The 12,295-nt window shown below is 41.5% G+C and overlaps 2 protein-coding genes across 2 annotated transcripts; one reads left to right on the top strand and one right to left on the bottom strand.

The window, feature by feature from the left end:
• Nucleotides 1-1,638: 1,638 nt before the first annotated feature.
• LOC117784377 (5-oxoprolinase) lies at nt 1,639-7,277 on the bottom strand. Its single transcript, XM_034622101.1, has 8 exons — nt 7,044-7,277; nt 6,706-6,985; nt 6,340-6,652; nt 4,329-5,091; nt 3,522-4,273; nt 3,205-3,465; nt 1,933-3,133; nt 1,639-1,870 (listed from the first exon to the last, which is right to left on the bottom strand). Exons 1-8 carry the CDS (start codon nt 7,239-7,241, stop codon nt 1,715-1,717), a joined length of 3,924 nt encoding a protein of 1,307 aa, XP_034477992.1. The 5' UTR covers nt 7,242-7,277; the 3' UTR covers nt 1,639-1,714.
• A 3,802-nt stretch (nt 7,278-11,079) lies between these two features.
• On the top strand, nt 11,080-12,278 carry LOC117784827 (peroxiredoxin-6-like). The gene is made up of 4 exons (XM_034622658.1): nt 11,080-11,239; nt 11,505-11,879; nt 11,939-12,014; nt 12,087-12,278. The coding sequence occupies exons 1-4, from the start codon at nt 11,157-11,159 to the stop codon at nt 12,213-12,215; spliced, it is 663 nt and encodes a 220-aa protein (XP_034478549.1). The 5' UTR covers nt 11,080-11,156; the 3' UTR covers nt 12,216-12,278.
• The last annotated feature ends 17 nt before the right edge of the window (nt 12,279-12,295 follow it).

Here is a 12,295-nt window from a genome sequence, read left to right as displayed (position 1 = left end):
TTGTGGATCGGAAAGTGCTTGTGGAACTGGGATTTGCCAAAGTTTCCTAAGTTGTGCGCTTTTTTGCTTCTATTCTTATGTGTTTGAGAGTCTTTAAATTTTTTGGAGTGGTTAACGGTTTCTAGTTTAAAGCCCTCGTTATCGAGACAATTGTAGGATTTCCAACAATCAGATATGATGGTGGTGCCATCCGCAACGCGTTCTTTGATTATATTAAGCAATTTTTCTGTAACCAGACCTGAAACTGGCACTATAAAAAAACGACCACTACCTCTTTCGATTGCTTTTAACACGTGTTGGCCTTCAACCAATCGTCCACAGTTAAATTTTCTTGGACCCATTTCTGCGTCGTCCATCTCTATTACTTTATCTGGACCTCCGATAATAGGGCGACTATTAGAGAGACACCAATCAATATAGACTTCTCTTAGGTAGTTCCTCCAGTCAACCACAGATTGCCGGGACTAATGCAATTCGCCTTCCAAGAACTGTGTTTCTTTTCTCATTCGGTACATATTCCACATCACAAATTCGCATATTTTCGGTATGCCAAATCTGAAACTGCACTGAACCTTTTGCTTCTTTTTCTTGTTTTTCGCCACCTGGACATAGGCACGGCATTGGAAAAAAAATATATTAGCGCCTTCGGATGAAAGCTTGCAGACTCCACCACATTTTGGGTAAATTTTCTGCTCCAGTATAACATTGTGACTGCGTAAAAACTCAAAAAGTTCGTCTACGTTTATGGAAAGAAACTTTGTAATCGTACATTGACAACCTCCGCTAGACATTACGAACCGCATTCACTGAATTACTGATGATAAATGATAGTTTTTTAATTTTTTTAAAAATCTAGTTCTGGCTATTTTCAAAGCTCGATCGCTTGAAAAAGTCGAATATTGCTATAAGCCGGAAACTGCGTTCAAAATTTGTACGCACAAAAATCTGTTATATTACCATTTTAAATTTGCGGAGTCTGTCATCACTATGTGTTGATCTTTTGCTAATTTAAATTGAGGCAAAGCAAAAATGTCGGGGTATGATAAATTCTGCTACAATTATGGTATTTCGGAAAAGTACCCACTTTGAATTGATACAAGGATAACCATAATTCTAATATCATTTACAAATTTGAAGAAATCTATCGAGTAAGGAAAAATTGATTAAAAAATATAAAAACTTATGTTAAAAACAATTTGTTTATTTTTTATCTTTTTTTCCTCTAAAATGTTTAAAACACTGTCTGTGACAAAAGCTAAATGACAAGCTAAAAATTAGAAATAAAAAAAAGCTTCTTAAATTTTGGGACACACACTTTTACATTTTTTTTATCCAAACATTACCCAAACCTACATTTTCTGACACTATTTACATAAATACAGGAAAATAGTGTAAGCCCCCCATAAAAAGTTTATTCTTTTTTTTTTTTAAATATGTTTCCTAAAATGTGTAAAATTGGTAAAATATAAATATATAACTTGGTACAATTTTAGGAAACGATATATATTCTCTGAGTAAAAAAAAGTACTTGCATCGTGGTTAGACCGTCAATTGCCGATTCTGAAGCCCAGATGTACACTGTGACACCGTGACACCAAGATGTGAAGCAGTGTAAGCCCAGGATTAAAAGATCTTAAATAAATAACAATTTAAATGTGCTTTATTATTATAATACACGTACGTTTATAAATTCATTGTAATGTTGTTATTATTTTCATGCAGACTCTTGGGCTTGACTATAATTGTAGACAGTGCCCCGCTCCACGAATCTGTGGCCGCTTTCACTTGTGGGAGGGGAAAGATCGGCGTTCGAGGAGTCATCGCTGTGACCGTAACCACCGCCACCAGGCGTTTTCATTGCAAACGTGTCCTGTGAGTGAATCAATACGAGATTAAGGGATCTGTTCTAATTGTATAACATGTTACACTTACCCCCGCTTCCACATCGATGCAGATCTTGCCAGCCAGGGCAATAACTCGACCATCGTTCTTAATGATGAGATTACGTCCAGATTTACCTGGCTGTCCACCAGCCAATCCGTAGGGCTGAAGCGTGCGTCGTTCAGTTAGAACGGATAATGTTACCGGCTTGCGGAAGAGTAAATCCCGCTCAACTCCCTCGCCACCAATAAACCGTCCGCGACCGCCGGAGCCGTCGGTGCGAAGACAGAAGCGCTTTAGGATCATGGGATATCGCAACTCTAGAATCTCTGGGTCGGTAATGCGGGTGTTAGTCATGTGTGTGTGCACACCACCTGCTCCATGCCAATCTGGACCAGCGCCTGATCCGCCAGCCACCGTTTCGTAGTAGCCCCACTGATCGTCCCCGATTGTGATGTTATTCATGCAGCCCTGGGAGGCGGCACAAGCACGGAATGCCTTTAGAACGGTGTCCACAATGCGCTGCGATGTCTGCACATTTCCGCCAACTACAGCTGCACCCTCTGAAGGATCCAGAATGGAATTCTTGGGTATCACTACTTGAATGGGCGCCAGGCATCCCTGATTAAGCGGCACATCATGACCCACCATGCAACGGAGACAGTAGATAAGTGCCGACAAAGTTATAGCACGCGGAGCATTGCAGTTGCCCCAAACCTCTTGACCCGATCCGGTAAAGTCGCACAAGGCCGATCCACTCTCGGGATCAATGGTGACCCGCAGTGTGATGGGCGAGCCATCATCCATAAACTCCTGAGCTGTAAGCACTGTGGATCCAGTGCGCTCCAAGGTGTCCCGACCAATCTGACGCAGCATATCGCGCACGGCCAACTCCGCGTTCTTCTGAATGTGCGTCATGTAGGCTTGGACGACGCCCAGACCATAGCTGTCAATGAGCTCGGAGACCAGATGAATGCCCTTGTGGTTGGCAGCGATCTGTGCCTTCAGATCTGAGAGATTGTCGCTGAGATTGCGAGTGCCCACAGCTCCCTTGGCGTTGGTTGGCGTCGTCAGGCGTTCCACAATCTGCTTCTCCTGGAACTGTCCGTTTTCCACAATGAGGAATGACTTGAAGGCGGCGCCCTCCTGGGCCAGCGTTGTGGAGTGAGGCGGCATGGATCCTGGCGTTATTCCTCCTATGTCCGCATGGTGTCCCCGCGACGCAACAAAGAACACGGGCTTCGGTTGGCCCCTCCACAGAAAGATAAAGATCATAAATATATTTACAAGGAATTCATGCGTCAACAGCATCCTTCAACTTACTCATAAAACACTGGCGTTATCACCGTCAGATCCGGCAAGTGCGAGCCTCCGGCTTGGGGATGATTGGCCAGAAGGACGTCGCCATTCCTTAGCGTCTCACCGCGGACGCGCAGCTGGTACTGTACAGTCTCCTGCATGGCGCCCAGATGAACGGGTATATGTGGAGCGTTGCTCACCAGTCCACCATCAGGGCCAAAGAGAGCGCAGGAGAAGTCCAGGCGCTCCTTAATGTTGGTCGATATGGAAGTGCGCTGGAGTACTCTGAAATCAAAGTCGAAATGAATGACCAAGCGACTGCAGTGAAGTCCTGGAGTTACCTGCCCATCTGCTCGGCGATGCTCATAAAGCGGTGGCTAAAGATGCTCAGGTGCACTGGGTCCAGTTCCTCGTTGATGCCATGCTTGCCACTAGTTCGCACATCTATGACTAGGTCCCCATACTTGGTGACTTCTGCCATGCACTCGGGCTCCACGATGATGGTAGACAGCTGATCGATGAGCACAGCCGGCCCGGAGATCTTGTGCCCGGCCAGCAAGTTCTTGGTCAAGAATATGGGCGCATCGAAGGCACCTTCGTCGAAGTGCACGGTGGTGTTGCCCTCGGATGTGGGCGTAGCTTCTGGAGCAGCGCTTATCTGTGCCTCAGGCGGTGTTTCGTTCTTACCCAGGCCTCGGATGCGAATGTCATCCACAATTATGCGTCGGTTCTGCAGCACAAAGCCAAACTCTGTGCGGTAACGCTCCAAAAACGTGGCATGGAAGTCGCCGTATGTGGCTAGTATTGATGTTGAGGATTCAAGGCCACCTGGAGCAGCTGCTGGCGCACACATTAGAGCACCATCGGTGCCTTCGTAGCGCAGATGAAGGAATGGCTGCAGCTCAATTGTTCGGAAACCCTGCTCCTCCAGCTTGGCATGGCACTGCTTTGACAATGCATCCAGACGTTCCTTCAGCACCTGACCATTTGATTCGTTAAACTCCACGCCACTTGGCTCCTGCACCTCCTGGACGACATCAGCCAGTGCCATGCCGTAGGCTGAGAGGATTCCCGCATACTTATGCACGACCACCTGCAAGGATTGGTTATGAATGGTTCACTTGAAAGCCCAGGCTCAAGATAGTCACCTTGGCAATTCCCAAATTACGGGCTATTGAGCAGGCATGTTGTCCTCCGGCGCCACCAAAGCATGAGAGCACATGATTGGCCGTGTCCAAGCCTCGGGATTGGGTCAGGGCGCGTATTGGACGACACATGGTTTCGTTGGCCACCCGAATGAAGCCCAGAGCCACTTGCTCGATGGTCAACACTCTCGAATCACCGGAGGATTCCAGATGAGCATTGATGTCGGCCTGCAGCTCGCTAAACTTGCGCCTGGCGAGCTCATAGTCCAGAGGCTCATCCTCAGTGGGCCCAAAGATCTTGGGAAAGTATTGTGGCAGAATGCGACCAAGCATCAGATTGGCATCTGTAACAGTTAGTGGACCGCCTTTCTTATAACAAGCTGGACCCGGATGGGAGCCCGCCGACTCTGGGCCCACCACAAAAATGCCGGAACGGAAGAAGAGTCGCGATCCGCCGCCTGCGGCGACGGTGTTTATATCCAATTGGGGCGCCTGAATTGTCACGCCCGCCGTAGTGCTCTCAATCACGTGCTCATATGTGCCGGCATAACGTGAAACATCCGTCGAGGTACCGCCCATGTCAAATCCAATCAACGGGAGATCCGTTTCACGGGATCCCGTCAGTGCGTAACCCACCACACCTCCTGCCGGACCCGAAAGTATGGCACGAGCTCCTCGGAAATTTTCCATGTTTGTGAGGCCTCCATCCGACTGCATAAAGAGAACATCCACTCCGGTCAATTGATTATCGAAGCCGGACTTGAAACTACAAAGAGTAACACACATTCAAATAATTATTTTATTGTTATGATAAAGTTTTCCGATCTTAGCCAAATTTGGTCAGGATGCATACGGCAATACCAAATACACAATATTTAAATTTGGTTGGTGATATCTCAGGACAATGCACTGTACCCTAATTTGTTATCGATCATATAACATACCTAATAGATAATAAAGACATTCTAAAATCAATTTTACGGTTCAACCGATTCATTGGTTTGCCAATACAATTTCGACAATTTTTGAAGAATTAAATGTTGTAATTAATTACTGGGTTTCCTTATGGATATGATTAATATATATAAATATTTGCTTGGTTTTTGTAGCTAGTTGGGACGATTTTTGACAAAAATACAAATAAAGGACAAACAGAAAAAGTCTTGTGAAGTGCAAACATGGAAATTTTTTATGAAAATCTATTTATTTCACTAGATTTACTCAAAGTGAATGTATAAATATATTTTAGTATATGAGTATAGTAAGTTAGCTTCGAATGGAATTTAATACCTGGTTGAAAAAGGCAGTGACATTATCATTAGCCAAATTTTAAATTTGAATTGTTTAAAAATTTTTTTTAATGTAATACAAAATGAATAAAATTGCATCTAATAGGTTAAGACATTAGGCTAACAACCTGTGTTTAAATCCTTTTGATGTGACATTATCATAAGCCCTTTTTCATTTTCATTTTATTTTAGTTGTTAAAGCTAATTTAAAAATTATACACTGACTGCTGCAAGAGCATATGAAAGTACCAAGTTCCCCCAAGATAGCTTTAAAACTGACTCGTCCCAGTTTGTCGACCTGATCATTCATATATATATACACTCAATAAAGTGTGCCACGTCTTCTTTAATGCGCTACACAATTCTGAACACAATTATAATAATTCGAGAGGGCACCAATTTCATCAGTTCCTTGCACTTGCCTACTTTTTTGTCCGCGACTGTATTTTCAGTATGTAGTGTTGTTGTTGCATCAAATACACACTTTGTTGTAGATGGCGACAGTAAGAGAGAGGCAGCGAGATAAAGGGAGAGCTTTGCATGCTACACATGGATTTTGCGTTTTGTTTTCCTTCATTATCTTTATTATTGTCGCATTATTCTCGCTGTTAATTCTATTAGAGTTATGGAATATAATGCTCCAAAAAGAACACTCTCATTGCAATAATTTACAATCGAGATTGGGAGACTTGGACATGGATAAGCAGAGACGGGTACACACTCACCTAGCAAGGTAGCGATCCACGTGGGGCGTCAGGTAAGCCTCTGCACAGGCTGTGTAACCTCGGGCCACAACACGGCACATGGGCATGGCCTGGTGGGACAGCGTGACATGGCTGAATCCCAGCTGTTTGGCAATGTCTCCGATGCGCAGTTCATGCTCCGGACACGCGTAGCTGTGGGTCAGTACTACGGACACTGAGTTGATGCCTTGCTCACGGGCAGCAGCCAGCGAGGATCGGACGGAAGACTCGTCTACAGGCTGCACTTCCAGATACTTGCTTCCGGCCACGCCCTGTAGCACCTTCCACTGGTTATCTAATGGGGAATTTTTCAGACATCTGGTCAAATAACAGACGTGGTTAACTTACTCAGTTGACAGCGATCCGCCTGCTCGGGCACAATGCGGCAGTCGACCTCGACGACAGTTTGGTAGAGATTAGCGGGCTTGCGAATGTTCAGATCGAATATCTTTGGACGAGCCTGGTTGCCGATGTAGAGAAGATCGCGGAAACCAGTGTTAACCACCAGCACGACAGGATCTCCCTTGCGCTCCAGTAGTGCATTGGTCGCCACTGTTGTCCCCATGCGCACCCAACCAATCTTTGAGGTATTCACCAAGCCAGAAGGGGCCAGATCCTCACCTGTCTCCTGACATCCCGCAACAATGCAAGTTTATTTTCAGTTTCACTTTCAGCCATAGACTTACCTCTTTGAGTATACGTCGAATGCCTTCTCGGGGAGCATCGCTATAGCGTTCTGGATCCTCGGAGAGCAGCTTAATTGTGCGCACACGACCGCCAGGACAGATGCAGAGCACGTCGGTGAAGGTACCGCCGCGATCAATAGCAAAGCAATATTTGTCCCCGCCCTCAGACGAGCCACCAGCAGATTCTACCAAGACCATTTTTTAACGTGTGCGACTTTCTGAACGATCGTCGAAGACTGAGTGTGTGACACATGTTGCGAGCGTATTTATACCTTAAGAGACAAAAGAGAGCAATTCTCTTATTATTATTTTGTCCAACAGAACTTTATAGAGCGGTGAAAGCTTTCACAACAATTACCCCTCACTTGCTCTCATTCGCAGTTACTTCTGTGAGTGGAACAGTTCCACAGATCTCAAACCGCAAATACCAGCGCCATTTGTACAGGGATGCAATTTTGCATTCAAATAAACCGGTACAGTTTTCAGTTTCCCACAAAGGTTAAACATTATATTTTCATCATTCTGATTCATAAAGTTAAGTTAGCAAAAAATTTTCAAATATAAACAGCTGATTAACAGCACCAAAAAACAAAAACAGAGAGCCTATATTCAAAGAGAGCATTAGATTTTATTATGGTGTTAGTATATTCGAAATAGATACACATGATTTACACGCATTTAGGAGAATTTTTATTAGTTTGGCTATCGGTGTGCAATACGGAGCACAAAGAGCAATACAGCCTTTGGTTGTGTTGGTAAGTTTCATTTAAGAGTATCAAAACAGCTTTCAACCGTTTACTCACAGCAACCTGTTGCCACACAAACGAGAGAGCAATGGCGAAGTGTGTGTCAGGAAATTGAGAGCAACAACTGATTTGTTTGTGTTGGTATGTTCCACACAATTTCCAATGCATTGAAATATTTTAATATCATACACCAGCATTGACACAATACAGTTCATCTTATTAATTTGCATTTTGTTATTAAAGAGTTTTGAGAAAACATTTGTATGGATCGACGAACTTTAACTTTAGACACCCTGTATAGATTGGCGGCCTTACACAATCTCCTCTAATTACTTTGGTGATACAAATGTATGTTTAAGTAAAGTATGTATGTGCGGCAGTCTGGTTATTAACAAGCAATGGATAATTACAAGTGAATTTTGATGAACTCAATTTATGCGTTGTAAGTTGAAACTATTCAGACAAGGCAATCGACTGGACTCTTTTTTAAACGTTGCTGTTTGCAAAACACGAATGTTAGATATTTAGACACTATCTATGATTTTTCATGGCATTCATTTGGCAGTCTTGCTGTATCTGACCAGCTAAAGATCCGGTTGCTTAAATCGACCCGATGAGCGAATTTCTGCATTTGTATTAGTAATTTGTATGGAACACATCAATACATGCACACAACCAGCTGCTCTCTTTTCTAATTTACGAGAAGCTCTCCAATAGAGAGTGTTGAGTGTGTTGGTAATTGCGTGGATGTTACTAACACAATCAAATATTGCTCTGCTCTCTTCGATTATAGTTCTCTGTTTACGTTTTTTTTTTGTTTTATTAAATATTTGTAATCTATTAAATTTTAATTTGTTGTCTTGAGTACAACTGCTGCGAAGTTTTTAATAAATGAGTGACAAAAATATTTTGTTGTCTGTTTGTCGATAGTAAATATTGTCAATTTACTTGATATTAAATGTTTTTACTCTTCAAAATTTCATACACAAAAAACATAATCAGAGAGATCCAAGTCAGTGAGAGTATCATATAGATATAGTAGATGTATCTACTCTTATATATTCTTGATTTGTCTGAATTACTGAGTGCAGAGAGCGGTGCACGGTTTCCTCGTTTCATGTGATGGTCAAAACAAACTGTCCCTTACTCTTTTGGACTATTATTTGGACTTTTTTTTTTACTACACTTACTAAATTTGTGCAGATTTGATCATACAGTAAATATAGAAGCGACTAATTCCTTTGGTTTAATCCCTTAGAAATTTAGTTTATTTTACCGCTTATTAGTTAATTAAATTGAAATTGGATTTCCAGTATTAAACTTGTTTTATAAACCTGGACAGCTCCTCCGCCGCTTATCTTATCTGATTAAAATTTGTGTTACTTATGTACATATGAATGTATGTATGTATAGTAATTTAAGTTATAAACGTTTTTCTTAGTTATACACATGTGCAGATATAAATGTTCATATATATGCATTCTACGTAGGCTTGTATACATATATATTTTTATAAGAAAGTGGGTGGGTTGACACCAACTGTGTTGATATGCACAACAGAGAAAAACTTCTAGAAATTCAATGTGAGCTTTGAATTTTATAATAGTAATCTCTGGCAACACTAATTATGATAAAATGGTCTCAGACCAAATTACTTGTAATGAAATACCGTGCTTCAAACTCCAATGTAAAAAATTCTGTATAAGAATTCACAATTTGAATGCAATTATACAACACAAATACAAAGTAACTGCTCCCTCACTATATTCTCTTTTGAAAACAGAATTTATTATCGGCGCAACAGGTTGAACAATGCGTGTGCGGCGGCTGAGAGTAAATGATTGAGTGTGCTGGTAATCGTATGAAGCCCACCAATACCACTAAAACCTGCACCGCTCTCAGCATTCAATAACTCAGAAACAAGTGTTAGTAAAAACATCTGTTGGATCAGCTGTTCTGAAATTTGTTTATATGATACAAATAAAGCTAATTCAGAAAAAAAAAATAACTCTGTACGTAAATATTAAATTATTAAATTTTAACTGTATAGGCAATTGGAGTAGTATATTTAATATATTAACATAATTTTCATTTCAATTCATACCGGCAAAATGTAAACAGAGAGCTATTTGCCAAGAGAGCTGAGAAATGTTTGATTGTGCTAGTGACATCCACACAATTACCAACACACTCAACAATTTAACGCTCTTTGCTCTCTTATTGAGCACATGTATGGAGACTCTGCATTGGAGAGCTTCTCGAAAATGAGAAAAGAGAGCAACTGGTTGTGTGCATGTATTGATGGGTTCCATACAACTTCCCAATACTAACTCAGTAATTCGCTCATCGGGTAGACTTTACTAAGCGGCTCTTTAGCTGGTCAGATACAAATAGACTGCCAACGGTATAGGATGCAACTTGGAGAGTACTTCAATTACTTAAAAATTACATTTCAAAGTGCTTTATACGCATTTAAACAAAATTAAACCGTTTCATTGGAAACTAGTCGCTTGCCTTGTTTAAATAGACTCAACTTGAAACGCATAAATTGAGATCACTTTAAATTCACTGGAAATTTTCCATTGAAACTGTTTGTCAACAACATTGTGCTGTTATAGATAAAGAAATAAGTGGGCGGGGATGGGAGAAGGCCACGCGTAGCAGCAGCTGTACAGGGTGTTTTAGATGCACACAAGTATATTCTGAAATTGAGTTAACCTGTAAGCTTTTGTTTCACACCATAGAAAGACCTAGATTCTAGCACCTTACATTTCACATATGTATGTATGTATATTAAAGCTCTCCCCGACATGTTTAAAGTTTAAACACACAGCTTAAAATTCGCAATTGTATGTATGTATATCAAATTGGCTGTGGGACACTAACACAACTTTAGAAACTGTTACTCTCTGATTTCTTTTCTCTTTGTTTCTGTTGATCACTTACATACATATGTATTTAAATGTAGAAATGTTTGGAAAAGTATTTTACTATAAGTATTTATATATTTCAGTATATTCACAAAAGAAGAACTTTAATATTAAATAAGTTCTTAAAAAATCATTATACCCTTTATAGGTATGCACATACATACATATTTACAATTACATACATACATTCTGGTTTGTTGTACCCTTACACATGTACACATCAAATACCTATGTACATACATATGTACATATGTCGAATCGCCCCGCTCTTGATAAGCAGCGGTAATTGCTTCATTGCTCTCTCTGCCTCTCTTTTGCAATTGCCGGCTCTGGCTGCGAGTATAAAAGAGGCGCCGTCTCATTGTTCACAACAGTGTGCAAAAGTTTTTTGAGCAGCTAAAGAGTGTGCAAATTGCTAAAAGTTAAAACCCTTCAAAATGCGTCTGGGCCAGACTGTTCCGAATTTCAAAGCTGAGACCACAAAGGGTCCAATCAGCTTCCACGAATGGCAAGGCAACGAGTAAGTATTATTTTTATGTATAATACAATGGATGCAAGTTGCATCGAGGTTAGATTGACATTTTTAAAATTATCTTCAGAGTGAGCACCTACATACTTACATATGTATGTATGTGTTCAGATATGTATGTGTGTATAACAGAGGTTAGAATTTCGAATTAGCTCTAAAAATGAACACGCAATCCACTTAAGCCTTATTTATTGCAATTCTCAAATGTACATGCACATGTAATTTATGTAGTTAACTAATAAACTGTAAATTGCAGCTGGGTTGTGCTGTTCTCACACCCTGCCGATTTTACGCCCGTGTGCACCACGGAACTGGGCCGTATAGCTGTACATCAGCCGGAGTTTGCGAAGCGGAATGCCAAGTGCCTGGCGCACTCGGTGGATGCTTTGAACTCGCATGTGGATTGGGTGAATGACATTAAATCCTACTGCTTGGATATTCCCGGCGATTTTCCGTATCCCATCATTGCCGATCCCACACGCGACTTGGCCGTATCACTAGGCATGCTGGACGAGGATCAGAAGAAGGACCCCGAGATAGCCAAAACAATTCGTGCTCTGTTCATCATTAGTCCCGATCACAAGGTGCGCCTCTCCATGTTCTATCCAATGTCAACTGGTCGCAATGTAGAGTAAGTATTCATTAATAAGAATTTAAAAATTACGATAACGATGGGATTTGGATTTACAGTGAAATCTTGCGTACACTCGACTCCCTGCAGTTAACCGATCGCCTCAAAGTGGTTGCTACACCTGCAAACTGGACTGTGAGTACCATTTGATCATTTACATCAGTAAATATAATTTCTTGTTAACGCCTTTTTTCAATTAAAATTTAGCCTGGCACAAAGGTGATGATTGTACCCTCGGTTACAGACGAGGAGGCGCACAAACTATTCCCAAAGGGCTTCGATAAGGTATCCATGCCATCGGGCGTCAACTACGTCCGCACTACGGAGAACTATTAGTCGACTACTGCCGCTTCTGAATTTGATCAATAAATGCAATAAATTATGTACATTTAAACTTTATATAGTATATACTTATG

This window comes from Drosophila innubila (assembly GCF_004354385.1).
Source record: "Drosophila innubila isolate TH190305 chromosome 2R unlocalized genomic scaffold, UK_Dinn_1.0 1_C_2R, whole genome shotgun sequence".
Taxonomy (NCBI): Eukaryota; Metazoa; Arthropoda; class Insecta; order Diptera; family Drosophilidae; genus Drosophila; species Drosophila innubila.
This window is presented reverse-complemented; position numbering and strand designations above follow the sequence as displayed.